At 39.1% G+C, this 21,380-nt stretch overlaps 1 protein-coding gene across 1 annotated transcript; it reads right to left on the reverse strand.

Moving 5' to 3' along the window:
- KIAA1429 (KIAA1429 ortholog) lies at nt 1-21,093 on the reverse strand (the record flags this gene model as incomplete). The annotated part of the gene is made up of 20 exons (XM_009865562.1): nt 1-160; nt 621-762; nt 1,694-2,025; nt 2,187-2,353; nt 3,409-3,505; nt 3,760-3,920; nt 5,114-5,266; nt 5,865-5,997; nt 7,787-8,004; nt 9,643-9,895; nt 11,389-11,624; nt 12,197-12,741; nt 12,878-12,971; nt 13,429-13,511; nt 14,873-15,027; nt 15,750-16,241; nt 17,264-18,416; nt 19,094-19,387; nt 19,917-20,039; nt 20,925-21,093. Coding segments are annotated over 20 exons (5,160 nt in total), but the record flags the coding sequence as incomplete, so codon positions are not given.
- Nucleotides 21,094-21,380: the final 287 nt, after the last annotated feature.

Genomic DNA, 21,380 nt, shown 5'->3' on the forward strand with positions numbered 1-21,380 from the left:
TTATCGTGTGAAGGAACGTACATGACGACCTCTTCCACTGCCTCCACTAACAAACTTTCCTCTTGAGCCACCACTGCTACTACTATTAGCACTTGTCCAAGACGGTCCAATTCCTCCCCGGCCTCTGGAAGCACGATCGCGAGGACTCGGTCGGTAGCCTTAAAGCAAAGAAAAGTATACTCAGTTGGAAAAAAAAAAAAAAAAAAAAAAAGCCCTAGGCGTAGCAGCTGCTGCGAAAGCATAAGAAACAAAAACAAGATGAGACACAAACGGGGTCTGTTTCCTCCTTCTAATTTTCACTTTTCTTTTAGGCAAGCATTTTCGCTTTGATTTGCTCTATCATTACCATGTAGGTACGAAGACAACTGAATTGCAAAAATCTGAATGCGAAATTAAGATTCTGCGATCAAGCGTTCAATTCAGCAAGTTTTACGGATTACAGGGCAGTTCGTACGAAAGCACGTATTTGACACAGTCTCAGAGACAAACTGTTCATACATGTTTAAAACATTTGCTGAATTTCAAGGTGTCTGCAGCATCCTTGCATGGTTTCATTTGTAAAGCAAAAATGAAATTCAAGGAATTCTCTATAGTTCGATGCCCATATGAATACCAAAAATGCTGAACTTAATGGTCTCAATGGTGGCAGTGGACCCCTGTTAAAATTGCTTTGACCACCTCTACTGTCATTGTAGGTTCCCCTGGGTGTACTCTGTGCACTCCAACTTGAGCCTCGGGCACCTTCACGACGACTGTAATTTCCTAGATAGGGAGAGAAAAACCCACACGCTGTTGAGCAAACATCATTTTTACTTTTTTTTTTTCATTTCAGTCTTCATAATACTTAGAATCATGGAATGGTTTGAGCTACAAGGGACCTTCAAGATCATCTAGTTCAACACCCCTGCCATGGGCAGGGACATTCCCACTAGACCAGGTTGCTCATAGCGTTTGTGTAATTCAACAGATAAAGCTACTCTGCATCAACATAGCCTCAGTACTGTAACTCAAAGCCTACAAGTTACTGTATCACACACAGAATCAGGAACATACAGATTTTTCAGACATAATGTGAACTGTTTTAAACTTGAGCTTATCTAGTGGATTAAGACAGATTCCTATATTTTTAAGGTTTTGTGGGAAAATAAACCCCAGTATTTATAACCTGACTATAAACAGAAGTATGTTCTCTTTCTACTGTGCAAAGACTTGCCCTAATTATGAGATGGAAAAGAATACAAACTTGTCTTTATATAAAAGAAACTTCACACTTTGTAGCTAGAATCTCCAAGGTCACTGAAAACCATGTCTTATTTTTGTCAGGATCCCTCATCCTTTTATTCAAAACCCAGAGCTGTATTGTGATGCTTGATTTCAGGAACTACATTGTCACAAATGGTAGAGAGGGCTTTTGGTTTCTCTGACTGCACCTCTGAAGCACTCCGACAGTTGTTACCAGGAAGCAGCTAACTCCTTGGGTAAAAGGCAGGCCAAGAGAGGCAATGCAGAACTCATGGCCTTGCTTCGATTCCACAGCACTGGAGAGAACCTGTTCTAGTGCTAAACAACTTATTTCAACACTGCTCCTTCAGGATCATCTCGCACCAGGGATGATTAACTGCTAGTACCTTGGGTTGGCATTACTGAAGCACTTTGAGCATTCATTGACTCCAACAAACAGGAAACAACATACCTTTTGAAGCAGGTGGTGTAAAGAACCTGTTCTGACTGTGAAAAGCTCCTCGTCCTCCCCGATTCCCTGAGAATCCACCACGCGAAGAAATCTTCTGCGACACTTTTGGTGGTCTTTTGGCTGGTGGTATCCCATCTGGAGCAACCACTTCTTTACTCTCTGCAGCAACAAAATCATCCACGTGCATGGAAGGTGGCCGGCTCGTATTCTGTTTCCTCTGACGGAAGATATCATGTGGTCGAATTCCTTGTCCAAATCCTCCCCTGCCTCTTCCTCTTGGTGGTGGCACAACATGAGCTCTCTTTGCAGGCTCTATGTACTCAGATTTTCCACTGTCATGACAAAGCATGATTGACTTAGTTAGTGTCAAAATGTACTCATAATGAAGGGCAGACATTCTCCATATCGGAGATGCAATTCAAAAGGTATTTGACATTTTGAGAATAAAGAAAACAGTGCTGAACACACTGTTTACTCATCAAGCTCATCTTACCTTGAAGTTATGAAGGTCTCATGCTTGTGCTTGCCGAGTTTGAACCCTTTTGTGGTTTTTGTGCGGCCAGGAGATGATGGTTCTGACAAAAATGACCTCTCCAATTCAGCTTGCAAGTCAAAGTCACTGCAGCCCTTCTCTGACAGTTCAATTAAGTCAACTTTCACCTGCAGGGATAGAGTTCAGCTTTATCACAACAAGGATGACTAGCACATCTTAAGAAGAAAACACGCTGTATCAGGATGCACGAAATTCAGCTAAGGTCCTTCTACTAGAGCAAAAAATTCCATCCTCTACCCTTTAATGCAGTAGTGTGACTCGAAACAAAAAGCAGCAGTAATATAGCAAAAAAGCAGCAGAGCTGCAGCAAAATTTTCTTGGTGACTCTGAATCTTAACAATGTCAAGGGCATGGCTTTCAAGTACAAACATTTATCACTGAATGACCTACAGTGAGGCCCCCTTTTGCTTAAGCTAGTCTTATAAATTTATTGATGCTGCTTTTATACAGAAAGCAAGTTTTGGTTTTGCTTAAGAAATTAACACATAAGCATCTTTGCACGTAAATTGTAAAAGAGTAAAATTAAAAAATAACTAAGCCAATGAAGTCAACAGAAACTGGTATTTCTCATGTAAGAAGTTAAGACATTGCCAATTGCTTAGTTTTAAAAAGTCATTGTATATTTTTCAAAAGGAGATTTAAAGTTTAGATTATAAAACCCAAGCTTCAAATATTGTAAGAAGCTTTTGTGCAAGTAGCTTCATTTACTAGTGCCCTTTTTTCCACTTTTGTCATATCAGAACAAAGATTTTTTTACTTATTTTTTTTAAAGTGCAGCTGTCAGGCTCTTTGGACATCATTCCAATGACAGAAGAAAGCAAGGAAAAGAAAATAAATCACATTGTCTACGTTTAACACAAACTGCTAAAATGCTCCAGCAGCAATACAAAAGCGGGTTAGGACTAAGACAACAACTGCTCGTCTAAAGGAGATGACTTGTGTATTAGAGCACTGCAGAAGGTGCCAATTTTGTGGCTGCCTCCAAAAGAACCTGAAGGCATTTGACAACGACCTCTAACAAATGCCAGCCCCTCTATCTGGGTTAATTTACAAGAGGGAGCTCAGGAAAACAAACCATTTGACAATATGATTTTCTGACACTCTAGCTCACATTAACTCTCATTTTTAAATCCACATCAGTTATGTTAAGGAAGCCTTTTACCATATCCAGATCAGTGTCTATTTCTTCAGCCTGGAAGGGTGAGAACCACATGGACTTCAGCTGGTCATCCATCACATCTGCCAACACGTACGTAGTCCTGCAACGAAACGACGTCAAGTGCCTCTTTGGATATGAACTACAACCAACGGCAAGCACATACAGCGTTATAGAACCAGGGGTGAAAGTTGCTGCCCTACCCTTGATAATTCCACAAAATTAAATACACTGGGATTAGTATGTAGTAGTGACAACAGTTTTGTTTAGATCCTCTTTGTAATAAACTCGTGCAGAAATTATTGCGCTTTCTTAAATAAATGACAAAGAGTATGCTCACACATTTAAACGTTTTACCTGTTGTTAAACAAATTCTGAAGAGAGTCTGGTGCAGAAAGAACAGGCTCTACATCTTGGTCACTCAGCGGACAAGAATCACCTGCTGCTTCCAACATTTGCCTCACTCCAACAATGTTGTCCAGTAAGGATTCGAGGCCATCATCTTCCTTAGAACGATCCTAAGTCAACACAGCACAAGTCAGAAATTTTCCTCTGCTCAGAGAAGGAAATATGCTTTTGTTAACTTGAAAAAAAAAATTAAAAAGGGGAGGGGGAAGTGCTTCACAAAACAGTCTGGAATTACCAAAAGAGAAGTTTGATTCCCCTGCCACGGTGCTATCCTCCAACCCACTGTAAGTAGCTCTGAGATAGTTCCTTAGCCCTCTTCACCAGACTAAAGAAGCCCGCCTTCCTCCTCCTCTCTCTACAGCCCATGCTCTAGGTCTCTGATCACCTTTGTAGAGCCCCCTTCAGTTTCCCTATAGATCCCTCTAGAACTAGCAAGAGGGCAAAGCTGCCCCAAGGTGAACACAGCACTCTCCAGGAGAGCTCACCAGCACCCTGTGGAGCAACACAGCCAGGTCCCTTTATTTGCTGACCATGCTCCTTCCAGGACAGCTCAGAACAAGGTCTGGTTTGTAGCACCCAGGCATTGTTGGCCCACGTTCAACCTAACACCGACCATAACCACCTGGCTCTTTTCGGCCCAGGCATGGAGTTATCCTCCTTTCACTGCACAGCTTTGCATTTTTCCTAATGAGCCACACAAGCTTTCTGCTACATCAATCCTAAAAAGTTTACTGAGGTCCCTCTGGATTGAGGCTTTACTATTTGTCACATTAGTCACTCCACCAGCTTACTGCCATCTACAAATTTGCCGAAGATGTATCCATCATTCAAGTCTCTAATGAAAACATCTAACAGTATCAGCCCCAATACTGACTTGGGGATATTCCAGTTGTTACTGGTCACCAGTAACACCAAGCCCCTGCTAAGCAGTGGTTTCTGTTGCTTATTATGTTAACCATCTGCTTCACCACTATCTGGTATTCTCTGTTGTATACATTCACTGCCTTTCATCACACAGTTAACTGCTTATGCTCTTACGGTGTGGAAATACCCTCTGAACAAGGAGATCCCAACCCTACTTGAAACTTCCTCGCATTATCACAATACAAACAATAAAGTCAGAATCCATCCTGCATCAGAACAGGCACTAGAGTATTAAAACTGGTGACAGTTATTACCAGTTCCACAGAGGATGCCAAGGAAGTGCACACCCTCCTCATCAAGAAGGGACATTCTACATTATTTTAAAAACACATTCAGATACAAGACGGCAACATCAACTTGATTATTTAAATTCTTTTACCATAACGTGTTTCTCCAGATCAAGAAGCAGGTTTTCTGGGGTTTCTTCTTTGTTCTGCAGTAGATGTTTTAACTCTGCGGTAGTTAGTCCCAGCGTTCTGCCTGGATGAGAACCATCTGCTTCCATAAGGCTTCCATCATCTCCACAGCATCCCTGAAATATTTGACAAGTAAGAAATAAGTACATGTAAATATTCATTATACTTGTGGACTGCAAACTCCCAGAATTCAAATGGACAGTAGAGCTAATCCAGCAACACAAGAGTAATCTCTTGATTTAAAAACATACTATGCAAAATATTTTCATAAAGCACACTTCAGTAGGCAGGTTTAGACGTTGCATCAAGATAAATGAAATCCTTTCCTATATAAGCTGAGGTTTGTATCACAGAACTAATAAATATTTTAGATTCCTTTCTATACTACATATCGATGCAGCAACTTTCTAGCAGGACGCCATGAATCTAAAACCTGGACACTATAGCACACAGTTCCCTTAGGAAAACAGTATGATCCACGTGCTATTCTTCCGCTGAAAACCTCTCCTATTTCCTAAACATATATTCTGCCCAGCTTTCACAGATTTCATTAAAAACTAAAGATGGCACTAACACTACTGATGGAAAAGCCTTACACAGCAATCTGCACAGTCAAGCACTTTCTGAAATAATTGCTCCTGAACATGTCTCACACTTCAGATACCACAGAAATGCAGCTGAGCTTGTCTAGGTATTCAATATATATTCACTTACCACCGTATCAGAGTTTAGAATCTGTCGCATAAAATCCAAAAAAGAAGAGGCCAGTTCACCTGTGTCTTTGCTAAAACTAGTTATTACTCGTTTTAATACAGTGTACAGAGCAGTGCTGTGTTTTCTTAGAGAGCTGTTTCCATAATGAAAAGAGAGAAAAAACCTTTATTAGTGCACACATTGTGACCAGTCCACTCTAACTTCTTATAAGAAAATGACATATATGCAAAATAGATTTGGTAAATTTTACAGATATCACATTAACTTTTGATTACAAAGCTGGAGCTTCAGTATTTTCTCTGTACTAGACTGCTGTTCTCACAAGTGCTGTCCACAGATATTTCAGACAGCATATATACAGCAAGACATACTAGAGCAACACCTCAGAAACCCACAAGAAATTACATGTTCGGTAGAAAAGCAACAGCAGTACAGAAACATTTGCTTGCAAATATATATATCTAAAGCAGGATCACGTTTGCTGTTAGCATTTCACTGCATCCCATGTTGCCTAATGTACTGGGTCAGGCTGAGATGACGTTAATTTTCCCACAGCAGCTCTCATAGTGCTGTGGTTTTGGAGCGGTAGCTAGAAGAGCGTTGATAGCACCCCAGTGTTTTGGCTGCTGCTGGGCAGTGCTCACACAGCACCGAGGCTGTGGTTTTCCAACATTCCCCCAACAGTAGGCTGGGAGTGGGCAACATCTTGGGAGGGGACACAGTCAGGACAGCTGACCCAAACTGAGCAAAGGGGTATTCAGACCATATGTCAGCTCAGATATAAAAGCATGAAGGAAAAGGGAAGTGGGAGGGTATTTGCTATTTGTGTTTGTCCTCCGGGGCAACCGCTACGCCTACTGGAGCCCTGCTTCCTGGGAAAGCGGCCGGACATCGCCTGCTGATGGGAAGTAGAGAATAATCTTTGTTTGGCTTTGCTTCCGTGTGCAGTCTTTGCTTTTGCTGTATTAAACAGCTTTTTATCTTAACCCGCGAGCCTTTTGTTGTATCTTCCCTCTCCCCTGTCCAGCTAAAAAGGGGCTCCTGGCCTCCAGTCAGGGAGAAACCACAACACCTAAGTGCAGAAACAAATCATAAAAGTACCTGTCAAAACACAAATAGCAAGGCTGTGCACCTGAACCTGACAGCTAGGCATACGGGATCATAGAAACAACACAGCAGCTTTAACTTTCTTATTTTTCATTTGCAGGTTGCATAGCTTCTTGCAGCCTGAGCAGCACAGTTCTGCAACACTCCTTAGAAGAGTCTTTTGAACAACCTTTTACTGACAAAGCTCCAGGTACTATCTTCTTCTCTTTGGGAAACTCACAACTCTCTTGCCTCTCCGTAACCCACCTTGAGTGGATAGAAATGGTCCAAATACAGGACAAGGAATTAAGTGTCAAACAACACAATACTACCCAATGCATGTATATATTCAGTTCAAAAGGGAGTGGAGTCAAGAAAAGTAGTTTAAAAAAACAATTATAAAAGCCTCGTTTCAAAAGACTTAATTAAGCCTAGATGTCAGAACACTCTAAGGAAGTGCAAACTGAATCCCTACAAAATAAAGGGAATGACAGATAACTCTCTAACCCCAGACAGGAACTCTAAGGACCGAGTGATTCAAAAGAGAAGGACATCATTATCCCACTCCAGGCTTGGAGTGGGGAAATAGAGTGTACAATCCTTTTATCAATGTTTTGTTTGTTTCCTGAAAGGGAGTGCTCCTGTGTGCGCTGCAGAAATGATTCAGAGGTAAAGCTCAGACCAAAATACTGAGCAAAACACTGAAGCCCCAAAGAGAAATGAAAGCTCAGGTACCTTATTCTTAGCATTTTCTACTAAATGAGTAGGAAACGATTTAACATTGCAGAAGTTTTACAAAAATTTTAAGTTGTCAACTATCTCTTAAAATGCCATACCTCTTTAAATGATAGAAGCCATAGTCATGCTCTGTAAGGAACATCATTGTTCGGATACACGTCAGCAGACAATTGTAACTGCTCTCAGAATTAGTTAATGTTTCCATCAGACAGTCACAAATTAAGGGCATCAGCTCTTTGTTTGGTAAGGAGTTGGAAAGCTGCTCAGATTCAGACACGGAGCCTTCTGATGAGCTTGGTAAAATGAGTGCAATATCCTATAAAAAATTATTATTATTATACGCATAGTAAAAAAATGCATTTTGTATACCAGCAATAAGTATAAACTACACATTAAGACAGAAGTACTAGGGGTTCTTTTATCACCTCTTTAACATCTTTTTCCAGTATTTCAGTTATTACTGGCTAGTAAAATACTAAGCCAGACTATCCTTTTTAGTTTGGTTCTCTTAAGTGTTACAAACCATTATTGATTCTTAAAAACATAAAATTTTCAAAGGCTGAAATAGTAAAGCCATAACTAAAAGCCAAACAGTCATTGGATAATATGCATATAGTTTCTTGCCCAGATAGTCCAATTGTCCCTTAATTTCAAAACATTCAAAACACGGTGAGTGACAGAGGTCACTCGGTTTGTTCAGCTTGGAGAAGAGAAGGCTGAAGGGTGACTCCATTCCGGTCTATGACTTCCCTAAGGGCGGCACCAGAGGGGGGTGTGCTGATCACCGCTCTCTGGTGACCAGCAACAGGACTCAAGGAAATGGAATGAAGCTGTGTCAGGGGCAGTTCAGGACGGAGGGCAGAATCGTAGAATGCTTTGGGTTATAAGCGATCTAGTCCAACCCTCACCCTGCAGTGAACAGGGTCTTTTTTAACTAGATCAGGTTGTTCAGAGTCCCATCCAACCTGACCTTGAAAGTTACGGGAAGGTTCTTCACTGAGAAGGTGGTCGGTCACTGAACACCTAGAGAAGTTGTCATGGCACCAAACCTGTCGGGGAGCATCTGGATGACACTTTTAGTCATATAGATAAGCTTTAGATAGTCCTGCAATGAGCAGCAAGTTGGACTCAATGATGCTCATGGGTCCCTTCAACTTGAGATATTTTACAATTCTGTGAAAATTAAGAGGCTTCAGACACCACCCAGGAAGTTTAAGATCTACTGCCCCCTCCACACTTTATGTAAAACAAGATTGACTTTCACAATGAATTTGCATAGGTAAAGAGTTCTTGTTTATATGCAAATGGCTAATTAATTGCTACTGATCAACAAAACTCAAATGCCTTCTGTGCAAGTGGGTAAGCACTAAATCAAATAAATACGTGCAACTCATAAGGCAAATCTATGCACGTATCTAACAAACTATCTGGGCTAGTCTATGAATCAGCTTTTAGATAACATTTCTTACTTGGTCTAGTAATATGCTCCTTTTTTAAAAAAAATGGTGTTTTATGGCAGCAGCGTATTATATTTGTTTATATTTGGAATACCTTTTTAAGGTTAAGGAAGAGATACCTATTTACTCAACTAGGCAAGAGATGAATAGTTTCAACTCAAGCTTTGCTAGTGGCCCATAGGAAGAATTTACATCCCTCTCGCAGCTGAGGGGACAGTCAATCTGTGCAGCTGTCCGTTTTTGGTCTCTAACGAGCTACCAGAATAGCACACATAATGCAGAAGATACCACACAATGAAAGGATTTACTTTCAAAAATCGGTAAGACAGGAAGCCTGTCAAAGCAGCCAATCATATACACTTTTTTCTTTTTGTGTTTTAATAAGCTTGATGTGGTTTTTTTTCTTTTTGGAAAAAAGCCAGCACCTAAGAAACAGCCTCATTTAATTTGTCTCCTACAGTTATCAAGGCACATTATGCACTAAATAGAGAAAATACCTGATCACAGAGGGACTGCAAAAGAGAAGTTACATATTCAGCGCACTGCTGATGAGTGACATTGTCCCCAGCCGATCGCATCAGCGCCAAGAGCTCCTGGAACACCTCTGCGTACTTTTCATCCCCTTTAGTAGTTCCATTGATAAGATGCAAAATAGCCAATTTACAAGCTTTATGTGAAGCCAGGGCATCCAATAAAGCAAGCAGTCGAGTGGTCTGCCCACTGTACTGCTTCTCTTTATCTTCCGTGTTGCTGAAAGGATATCAATGCATTTTGAAAAAGCTGTTTTCAAGGGATGTAAGAACTATAAAAACAACCATTACACAAGTCATATAATTCTGCATTTAAAAAAAATAAAAAATCCAAAACACCTAGTTTACATACCTAAGCTTACAGTTTCATCTATTTTTTGAAAATCGCTCAAATTTCACTAAATTCCTTCTGCTTGCATCACAAATTAACTAATCTACTACATATTTAACATACCATAAGGCATCTAATTGTATATAGATAAATACATTTTTATACAAACAGTATCTAATTCTATGTGGATAATTACGCTTTTAAATAAACTGTACTCATTGTTTCAAAATCTTCTGAACTTTTAGTATCTAACCTTCTTCAGTTACAAGCATCTACACATCTTCCTGTTAGCATGCAAATCCCAGTAGAGCAAACTTTACTGGCCTACTTTTCTTATTTATATGAGACAGGTCCATTAGAAGTACTTTACAGATGAGATAAGGCTTTGTAGGGATAGCCTTAAGAGAATCTTCCTGAAATATTATAAACAACCAGTGTGAAACTGTCTACATGAAAACTTATGGTCTTATAAGAAGCAATGTCAGGACACAGTCTATAGCAGTGGACTGAGAGGTTCTGTATGAGTTTCTACAATGTCAAGTGCCGAGTCCTGCGCTTTGGTCACACCAATGCCCTCCAGTGCTACAGGCTTAAAAACTGGAGAGCTGCTCGGCAGGAAAGGACCTGGGGGTGCTGGGCAACAGCCGGCTGAACGTGAGCCAGCACTGTGCCCAGGTGGCCAAGAAGGCCAATGACATCCTGGCCTGTATCAAAAATAGTGCGGCCAGAAGGAGCAGGGAAGTGATCATGCCCCTGTACTCAGCACTGGAGAGGCCACAGCTTGAGTACTGTGTCCAGTTTTGGGCACCACAGTATGAGAAAGACATCAAGGTGCTGGAGAAGAGCAACGAAGCTGGTGAAGGGTCTAGAGAACATCTTAGGAAAAGTAGCTGAGGGAGCTGGGATTGTTTAGTCTGGAGGAGACCTCACTGCTCTCTACAACTACTGAAAGGAGGTTGTAATGAGGTGGGTGTTGGTCTCTTCTTCCAAGTTACTAATGATAAGACAAGAGGAAATGGCCTCAAGTTGCACCAGGGGAGGTTTAGATTAGATATTAGGAAAAATTTCTTTACTCAAAGAATGGTGAAGCAATGCAACAGGCTGCCCAGGGAAGTGGTGGAGTCGCCATCCCTGGAGGTGTTAAAAAAGCATGTAGATGTGGCACTTCAGGATATAGCTTAGTGGTCATGGTAGTGTTGGGCTGATGGTTGGACTAGACAATCTTAGAGGTATTTTCCAACCTTTACAATTCTATGATTCTATAATGGATAAGTCATATTTCTGAAAATATTTTCCTCCTGCAAACTGTACTGCATGGAACCAAGGTGAACTTAACAGTTCATTAAAGAAATCATTGCAACAGGAAAAAAAAAAAAAGATACCTTTGCAGGTCTTCTACAATCAAATCCAGTACAGTCCTCATGATAAGAAGAGCAGTAGGTGAAGCCAAGTCACACAACTGAACACAAATACGTCTCAACATATGCTGGATAGGCTGGCAAGATGAACCGGAAAAAGATCGAACTATCTCTTGTATCAGTTTGGCCTGAACATGCAGATGCATACTCCACAGCTTCCTGGTGTTGAGTGCCACAGAAATATCATGTGGTTCAATTACCTGCAGGAACAGAAGGACAGGAGGTTTTTCCTTTCCACTTTTATCATAAAATCTGAATTCTAGCACAAGGTATACACAATGACTAAGTACTAATACTGTCCTCATCAAAACCATGGAACGTCGTTTTCATCCTTAACACTGAATGAAAGGGCATAGTTCCAGCAAATCAGGTATTCCTTTGGAGCATGGGCTGTCACACACCTTTTATGCTTACGTGGTAGAGATGACAAATTCAAGATCCATGCCAAAATAAAGGAACGCCTTAATATACTAGGAGTTTGACACTCAGAGTTAAACTCAAAGGCTTCATCATTTAAGTAATAGAATGGAAGTCTAGATAATTTTACAATTGACAGAAGAAAAACTTACGACTGCTAATTTAAAAAACTGCTTCAAATAACTTTTTTCCTGATGAAAAAAGATGCAACTTCAAAGAATCTGTATGAACACAAATGCTTTACATAAACTTTAATTCATCCTTTCACTCATCTGTTTTTTCCAAAACTACGAAAATGGTTTAAGGGTTATATATAACTAAAATTATTTCAAAACTAAATAAATCTAAATTATACCTGAGTCGTCTGCATAGGCAGTGGAAGGGGCAACAATTCTGAAAGCAGTATAAGCCCAGAGAAAAAGCCTTCAGGAATTCTCAAAATTGAAGAGAGGACTTCCTTCAGCATTAAAGACCAAGTATTGTTCGCCAAAGTTTCTTCAGAAATCGTAAGTTTTTCATTAACACCTTGTGTAAAAGTCAGCAAGATGTCAACAATGTCATTCTGTATTTTTTGTTCATCGCTATCTAAGCGGCCCGAGAGAGGAATAGAGCACAGGAGCATGTGCAAAGAAACAAGTGCCGATGGAACACGCATGTCTTTGAATTCAAAAGAACCCCCCCTCAGGAGTTCTGTCAGCATGGTTTTAAGGAGAGTAAGCGTGCAGCGAGCCATTGAAACGGTAGTAACTCTGTGAAGCGTGGTGCCCATGTTGACGTGGAGACGCCAAGGCTGAATAAGTATGCTGTTCAGCTTCTGTAATACCCGGATGAAGGTGTCCATTCCCTCCGAAGAAAAGAGCTGAATGACTGCAAGATTCCATTTGAGGTCTTTCTGCTGACCTGTATTAAAAAGAAATAACATTTCTGTACGTCTAATGCCTCCCTGGCAATCGCGGTTACACTTTAGACAAGTTTAAGTAGAAGACTCAGAAAACTATGTTTTCTACGTTAAGCAGTACGAATATCTCAACCTCACCTTCTACCAGAGGCGGTGGACACGCAACATGACAAAGAACACGAAGTGCAGTAGGAAGACCAACTCCATCTGGGGTCATCAGACTGTCAATATTCTTTGAGGAATAAAAATAAATAAATTAAAAAACCAAACCACATATTACAAGGAAGGACTTCACAACAACTGCACCTTAGTATTCAAATTCTGTATTTAGGTACTGGAAACATTCCACAAAATTTAAGGCCAATTACTCAACCTTTTGGAAAGCAGTCACAAATAGAGCAGAAGCAAATAAAAAGGAGGGACATTTGCATTGTGGTTTTATGGGAAGCTGAAAGATTTAAATAGTTGGATCTTTGCATCATGTAGTTACCTTAGATTTTGTTTCAATAAATATAACTGAATGTAAGAAAAGGCCTGGATCACAAGCTTTAATAAAAACATCTGTTTTGCATAATAGTATATATTTTTAAACTATGTTAGCACATATCTAGAGATCAACTATCAAATTACAAAAGGTCTAAGCTTATAAAGCACAAGTAAAAGATAGCATCTATCTGTATTTTACTAACCTGTTTGATATATTCAATGAGATTTGGAATGCAATTTATTTCAAATCTAAGATTTTTCAAAGGTTCAAGCCACTTGCTGAGCTCTGGGAATGGGGAAAAAAAAAGACTTAAGTACTTGTTAGTGCATTTATGAACATGCAAGTTTTTTCAATAAAAATGTTCAGCTGTAGCCAGCTGAAAAGCATCAGTAAACACAAGACTTCAAAACAGACAGTCCACCTCACATACACAGGCAAAATTTGGCTCAAGTCAATAAGATGAAAATTACTTGAGTGTTTGGGTTATCTGTATTATTTGTAATAATAACATATTTTTTAGAAGACATTAAGAGTCCCACTGTCAGCTAAAGAAAAAGCCATCAAGAGCAAGGACCAAAGCACAATGTACATAATGGGTTATTACAAACTGAAAACAAAACTTCTATTAAAAGCCCAAATGGAGCCAATGTCCGCACCAGTATCATATACACACTCCAGAAGTCTTACAGATTAACAGCCTCTCTCTCTTAGCCCAGATTAACCTGAAAATCCCATTTTTGGGAGGCAACAAGAGATTTCAGGTTTTAAAATCCATTGTTCCTGAAGATATCTGTAAGAATGTGAAGGTTCAAAGTTCAACTGGATATGAATTGACAACTGGTCTCAGACATGCTTTGGTTTAACAAATCAGCCCCCGCTTTTATGAAGTGGTCTGATGATCAGGTGAGGAGCAAATAAATAAAATCATGGCAGAGGAGTAAATCAAACTAAAACATTGAAGAATTCTGATTTCTTTCAGTGCATTTAAATTTTGGAAGATACAGCTGGCATGTCTACACTAGTCAGTTAGGCAGTGCAGAGCACGACTCTGGACATCAGAGTTTTCAACGTTCAGGTGTCAGACCAGTCCCCAGCAGGCTTTTGCCACATGACCTGAGCCCGATCCGTGAGTTACCACAAGCCAAGAGACACACCAAGACACAGTCTGGAAGTCAAAAGATTTAGTAAGAGGGTAACATGGACTATTCCATGCCAGTTGGCCTAGGTGCAAGAAAACAGTCCCAGGTTTATTTATCACAATGTAAAGACCCTACAAAGCTACATCACCAAAGGGCACAACAAAACATAGGAGTCAGTTCACTGACTAGTTAGTCCATTTTTACTAACATTCACTCTCCTATTTTCAACACAGAAATAATTTCAAACTCCTTAATTATCCAAAATTCATGGTAGTTAATATTACTTGAAAAATAATTTATCTATAAAGAGTTTCCTATTTAATTCTCATTAACAGAAAAAGAAAATACACATTACCTCAGTGACTCAAATAATTAGATGCAGCTGGAAAGGGAATTGCATTTACACACATTATCCAAACCAGATGATCATGAAGCACCAGTTACCCACATAGAAAAGGTTTCCTCTATACATTCACACAATTCAGTTTATAATGACACATACTGTACCTTGCAATTTGGTGTTATTTTCATCTGCTTTACAAAGCTTCAGCAAAGGCGCCGAGTGCTGTTCCAGCATTTGGACATCACTGGAAGACTGCACCACCAGCAAAACAAGGATGCAGGCATAATTATAAGCAACCGACTTCTTAGACTTTGAGTCTCTGAAACAACAATAAGGATTTTGTTTAAATCTCAGCTAATGTAACTGGATATGTTTGATTTTCATTCATGATACAGAACTTTTTACCTTCACCAAGGATTGCCCCTGTAATTACTGACCAAAAAAAACCCCAAATAATTTTCTCCTATGCTTTTTGAAACATGAAAGCTTTCTTTGACTTCATATTTATTTCAGCATACGCAAAAGACGAGAGTGAGTCAAGCAGCATACAAATCTTTTTCTGTAACTTTGTCTAGTTTACAAAACTTGTTTTAAAAGCACTGATACTTGAAGCAGTAAAACTGCCTATCCAGAGAAAATAATGGTTGGTTTTAACACTGATAAGAACTTAAAGAACTGAGAGATTCTCACCCCAGAGAAGTGTAGAGTTTCCAGTTTCCCCAGTCAAATCTTTTGCTTGTTTCAGTCAAATTTTATGCTTGAATGAAAAATGCCCACTTAACTGATTTTTACACACAGCCAAAACTCTGACCTATACTACAGAACCTTTCTGGATGATGCATGCAGATTCTAGGTATTGAGTACTTGATTACAAATGACAGGCCTGATTTCCTGTTACGTTCTCATAGTTAAAATTTGTTTTGTTTTTAAATAAAAACATTACGATGTAAAAGAAAAAAAAATTCAGCTACACTTAATTGTTTATAAAAGATATTTGTAAAATGTAAAAACCTAATGGTTAGAAATAAATTAATAAATTACCCTAAAGCTTCTTTGGAATAGTACTCCATTAGAGTAATAAGACTTTGCAGATTTTTCTCCAGACTGAATACATGAGCCACAGCAGATCTTCCCACAGGATTAAAGGTAATCAAGTAAAGGTTGTGAAGTGTTCCCAGCAGATCCGAGTGGTCGGTCTCCTCACTGGCTGTGCACCGCTGGAAGTGGCAGAATAATTCTGAAATGCACTGTAACGTCTGCGTTGAATGGAGGAGCCACAGGGCAAAAGTATCCTCGTTGGCACCGTCTGATTGGAGACCTTCCTCCTGATCTGGATCAGAAAACTGGCAAAGAGCTCTAATCAACAAGTTCGTTGCTTCGTACTCGGAAATAAAGAAAAGCAGCCCCTTCTGTGACTGTGCCAGGAAACGCAATATATCTCGTATGGCTTGAAGCACTCCTGGATGTGCACCTGTCACCGGAATAGACAGTAGCAAAGTAATGCATTCCAAGAAATGGTGACTATGAAGATATCTGGGAGAAAGCAAACAGGAAAATAATCAGTAATATTACAATCATCTGTTAATACTGCATAACAATATTATATGAAATTACATGCCTCACAGCTTTGGTACTTACTGGTCTGTGGACTATGAGAAATATTAACTAACTATGAAGTAGTACAAAATGTTAATCTTATAAAATGTCATTGCCACGTTTACAGAAAAGAAATCCCTAAATATAAAGTGCTCATCTCCAAAAAAATAAAAACCACAACCCAAACCAGACAGCTCTCTCCTGGTCTACAAACAAAATAACACTTCGTATTTTATTAAGTTTGCTGTACCTGAATCATCATTGATGTTGTGTTAAAGGTTTCAAATGTGCTAAGAAATCAATCATTATAGCATATGCAAGAGGCAATTTGAAGACTCTGTGAGTCCTGCTATCAAATAAACCTGTTAGCATTTAGAGAAATACTTTCTAGACAGAAACTTGCTAACAGAGAAAGAACCCATGGGATCCTTTAGATGGCTAAGGGCAGGCAGACCACAACTCCTCTGCCTGTGACATGAAATTGTGAGCTACACTGATGCAACTGAACGACTTCTAGCCAGGGCTAGCTCGTACCTTGCCAGCTCAGAATACAGACAAAGGTATTCTAGACTTCTTTTATCCATATGCACAGATGTGTTCCAAGACAAAAGAGGGAAAACATTCTAGATCTATAACAATTTTCAAATATGCACTCGTCCAGCACCTAGCACAACTGGCCAGGCTCTATAAATGCAATTGAAGTGCTAGCACAATTCCAGCAGTAAAAAGAGGTTAACTCCTTGTTATATGCACACTAGGTTGATTGAAAGCCAACAAAACAAGGGCATTAACTATCAAACTCTTTCAGACTTTACAGGCATAATCCAGAATCCTCCAATAAAGTATAAAGTAAATCATCTAGAAAAGTGTTAGCAGGCAAGGTCATCCTTAAAAAATATCTCTATCAAGCTGGAGAAAATGGAAATACACTCTAGAAAGTGAACTTGCAATTGCCATACCTAAACAGGACGGGGTACGGATCATCCCTTTCTGGAGGGCCTGTAATGCGTGCCATTGTTGGGAAAGATTTCACAGGTGGCTGAATCATTGTATGAGGAGCAGTTTCCATTAAATGGAAGATTTCTTCAAGAAGACTAACGAGTTTTTCCATCTCTCCTTCGCTTATGTTAGAAGATTCCAAAAGATGATCCATGTCCATAGGAGCCTCCACATCATTCTCATATTCTTGATTGGTTCTTTCAAGCGTTGCCAAGTCCTGGTCCTGTTCTGGCTCCGTATGATTAGGAAGAGAAGGAGTGTTCTCTGCTAATTGATCAACCACCTTTTTAATATCTGACAGAATCTCGTAGAAGTGACACTTCTGGAGAATTGCAGAACCAGCAGTAACTACTCTCACAGTCTGATCTAACAGTATGAGTTCCAAGAGTTTCTGATAACCACTTTTTTCATGCACATCTCCACCACCCCTTAGAAACATTTCCATTCCCTCAGTCATACTAATAACACTATCCAAAGCTTTAAAAGCATTCAGTTTAAGGGAGGATGATACATGATCTGCAAACAACAATTCAAATAACACATTAATAACTCCTGCCTGCAAGAGAGCCATTATTCCTTGAGTCCCACATTCTCCTAACGACGATACCAGTTTTGTCCCAGCTTTGAGCTGTCGGACATTCAAAGCAATGGGCTGTTTGAGAGCGACCTGAAGGTTTAAAGCTTGCAGGGTCCAGTCTACTAGCTGGGCAATATAGTCTTGCTTTGTGTCTTTCGCCTGCAGGTAGCTCAATCCTTTCACTATTAAACTCGGAACTTCTTCTAATGCAGTGACCCACTTTGCACCCCTTTCCTCTTGATATAATTCCAATAGTTCCGTTAATTTAACTGAGGCTTCCACTGCCCCTGAATTTTCTTTTTCTGGGTCTTGGTCCTTTATTTTATCAACTTCATTTTCAAAGACAGTCTTGTAAGGGCAGCTGAAGTATAGAAGAGGTCCAAGCTCCCTTTCAAAGGGTTCATACGTCACAGGAGGCACAGATGCTAGATCCTCAGGAGTATATTCAATATCAAAGCTTGGATACTTAAATGTTTCACGTTCCAGGTCAGCAATTCCATCTTCATCACTTGAAATCTGCTCATATCCATCATCTCCTAAAATGAGAAAGATTCAGCAATAAAATAAAAACAATTACGGATAAACTAGTTCCTAACTGCTCAAAATCTGCTCAAAATAAAAAAAGAATAATTTAATACAAATTTAGTAGTTAGAGAACAATCACACACTAACAGACAGAAAAGTTTCTCTCTCCAGATAAAAGTTACAGCCCCAGTTGACAGATTTGCTTCATATAACTACGGAGACATTTGAAACAATGTATAGAGCAAAAAGTTTAACTAGGATATAATTAGGTACTACAGGAATATTGTCCAATTTTCTCCCCATGACTGCAGCTATCGTAACACTTCTAGCCTGAAATTTTGCACAGGCATAGATGGGAACTTCAAGTAATACAAGATGATACTGACATTATTACATAAAGAGATTTATCTGTTTGTTTGGGTTGTTTTAATTGGGAACTAATTTCTTTCACCTCTTTCCTACACTTTTAAACAGATAACAAGACGAAATGTTCATTCTCACATATGAAAGCTCTGTCTAGTCTCCTCTAAGTATAGAAAGTAACAGGAAGTTTTACTATGAAGGAATAAATATCCCACAGCAAAAATACTGTTTGAAAGATTTCAGAACCACAAACAAGGCAGACAATGGTGCAACGACCAAGGGAAAAAGATCTAGCTCTTGCTTAACTTTCTACAACTTCGCTTACCTTCACCTTCTTCCTCCTCTTCACCCTCTTCTTCATCTTCATCTTCGTCCTCCTCTTCCTCTTCTTCATCAGCAATACTCTCTACTGTTTGCTCATCATCGTCATCATCATCCTCATCCTCATCCTCCTCCTCAACATCCACATCATCTTCATCTTCTCCTTCTTCTGGCTGATCTTCCTCCACTTCTCCATCATCAGAATACTGGCTTTCTTGATGAATGGATGTTCGATCAGGAGAAATGGGCTCAAAGTAATCCTCTCTGTGATCCACATCATCTTCTTTTTCCCCAACCACTAAAGATATTTACAAAGTTGAAGAAGTAAGAGTACTTCTCTGAAATCCAATGCTCAATAACACGTTTTAGAATTTTATATTATGCATAATGAAGACACAAACAAAGCACCTTGAAGAAAATCTTCAGGTGATTTGACTGAACACAAGCAACAATAGTTTAATTCAGCAAGACTACAAAGAAACATGTAAGGAGTTCCTGGCACTTTTAACCCATACAGAAACTAGAGAGCACAGCAGATGCTGCAGAGGGATGGAGAAGAACAATGAATACAAGATTGAATATGATATTAAGACAAAATACAAGCAGCATGTTCAAGCAGTGTACTGCTCAACAGGTAATATTCTCAAATCTACAAACTTTTAAATTGGTATCATTAAACACAGTCAACAGATTTTCTTTCTTTCCTAACACTGAAACTATCCAGCAGAAGGAACAGCAGACAGGAAACCTCACACCCAGCACAACCAAAAAATTCTGCCTCCACTAACAGTGACATGCAGCAGATGAAACATAGTCTGCTGTTTTACCTGACACTGGGATGGGTTCATCCTCATCATCATCAGGAGGAGGAGGGCCTGGAGGTGTCCTTGGTCCCCTAGGCTGTGGTCTCGGAGGGCTGCCATTGAACTGGTCTTCCTTCTCTCCATCAACTATATTTATTGTGTAAATAAAAACATGCATTTAATGGAATCACAGGAATAGAAAAAGGAAAATTCAGTTTTTCAGTGCCGCTTTTGACTAGGGAACACCTTAATTTCCCAGCTGTTACCTGAACTGTACTCTGCAACTGCAGTCATTTTTGATGTAAACAGGAACTACATCAATAAGCAAGCTTATTAACACTACTGATTTTTTTTTAATATAACACTGTGTTTAAATTAACACTTGTAACTGCCATTTTTGGCTTTGATACTCACAATATTGTAGCTCTATGAATAATACTTGAGTTATTTTTTTAAAAGTTTACATTTTAATCAACTGTTTTTTACAGTTTAGAACTGCTTTTCACTAGCTGGAGTATTCATATTTTGCAGCCCAACAGCAGTCCCTTGAACAAAACAGTTTTAATTTTAAATCTAAAATCAAAATTGAAGCAGAAACTTGATCATTCACAGCCATTTTAACAGCAATGCAAAGCAAACAGTTTTCTGCAGTGTACTTTACATACAAGTGACAAAAGGAAGTGAATTAGGACTGTGAAGCTTTCTTTTTATGAATTTAATACTATTCTAGTAACTTTTTTGATATTTCAATCACCTAAATTTTAAGTTCACACAATTTAAACTGCATTTTGACCACTGTAAGTAATTAGCAATAGATCAAGTAATCCACTCTCAAAAAAGCACTACACAAGAATCTACTTAAAGCAATTCAACATAAATCTAAAAGAAAATACAAAACTAAAGGACAAAGACACAAAGCTAGAAAAATAAAGCCACTGCAATCTAACATGTGAAAGAATTGCTTTCTTTTTTTTTTTCAAATAAGATACTATGTTGACTTTAAAAAAATAGATGTCTTCTCACAAAGCTTACCATGTTTTGGGTTTCTTTTCAAACCAGGCTGTTGCTGGGGAGGTGGGGGTGGAGGTGGGGGTGGAGGAGGTGATTCTCTCTCATGACTTATTACCCTGTCAACTGAGCCATATATTGCCAAAGTCAAACAGTTGTACCACCCTCTTAGAACCAATCCATCCGTGTTGACCTGTGTTTTTTAAAAAGAAAAGACACTTAAAAACAACACAACTTCAGTAAAGTTATTTTAATATCAATGTACCAGTATCTGCATAAAAGAAAGGAAAAATCAAACATTGAAGTATCTCTTTACCTCACATTTCAAAAACTGAGAAAACTTTAAATATATCAATCATTACAATAAATAAATAATCTTTCTTTAAAAGCATTCAGTTCTGTGCAATATATTGCCTAATCCACTACAGCCTACTTGTCCTGGTTTGAGGTAAACAAAACAAATTCTGTTCAGTGATTTTT

The sequence above is a fragment of the Apaloderma vittatum genome, unplaced genomic scaffold (genome assembly GCF_000703405.1).
Source record: "Apaloderma vittatum isolate BGI_N311 unplaced genomic scaffold, ASM70340v1 scaffold29592, whole genome shotgun sequence".
Taxonomy (NCBI): domain Eukaryota; kingdom Metazoa; phylum Chordata; class Aves; order Trogoniformes; family Trogonidae; genus Apaloderma; species Apaloderma vittatum.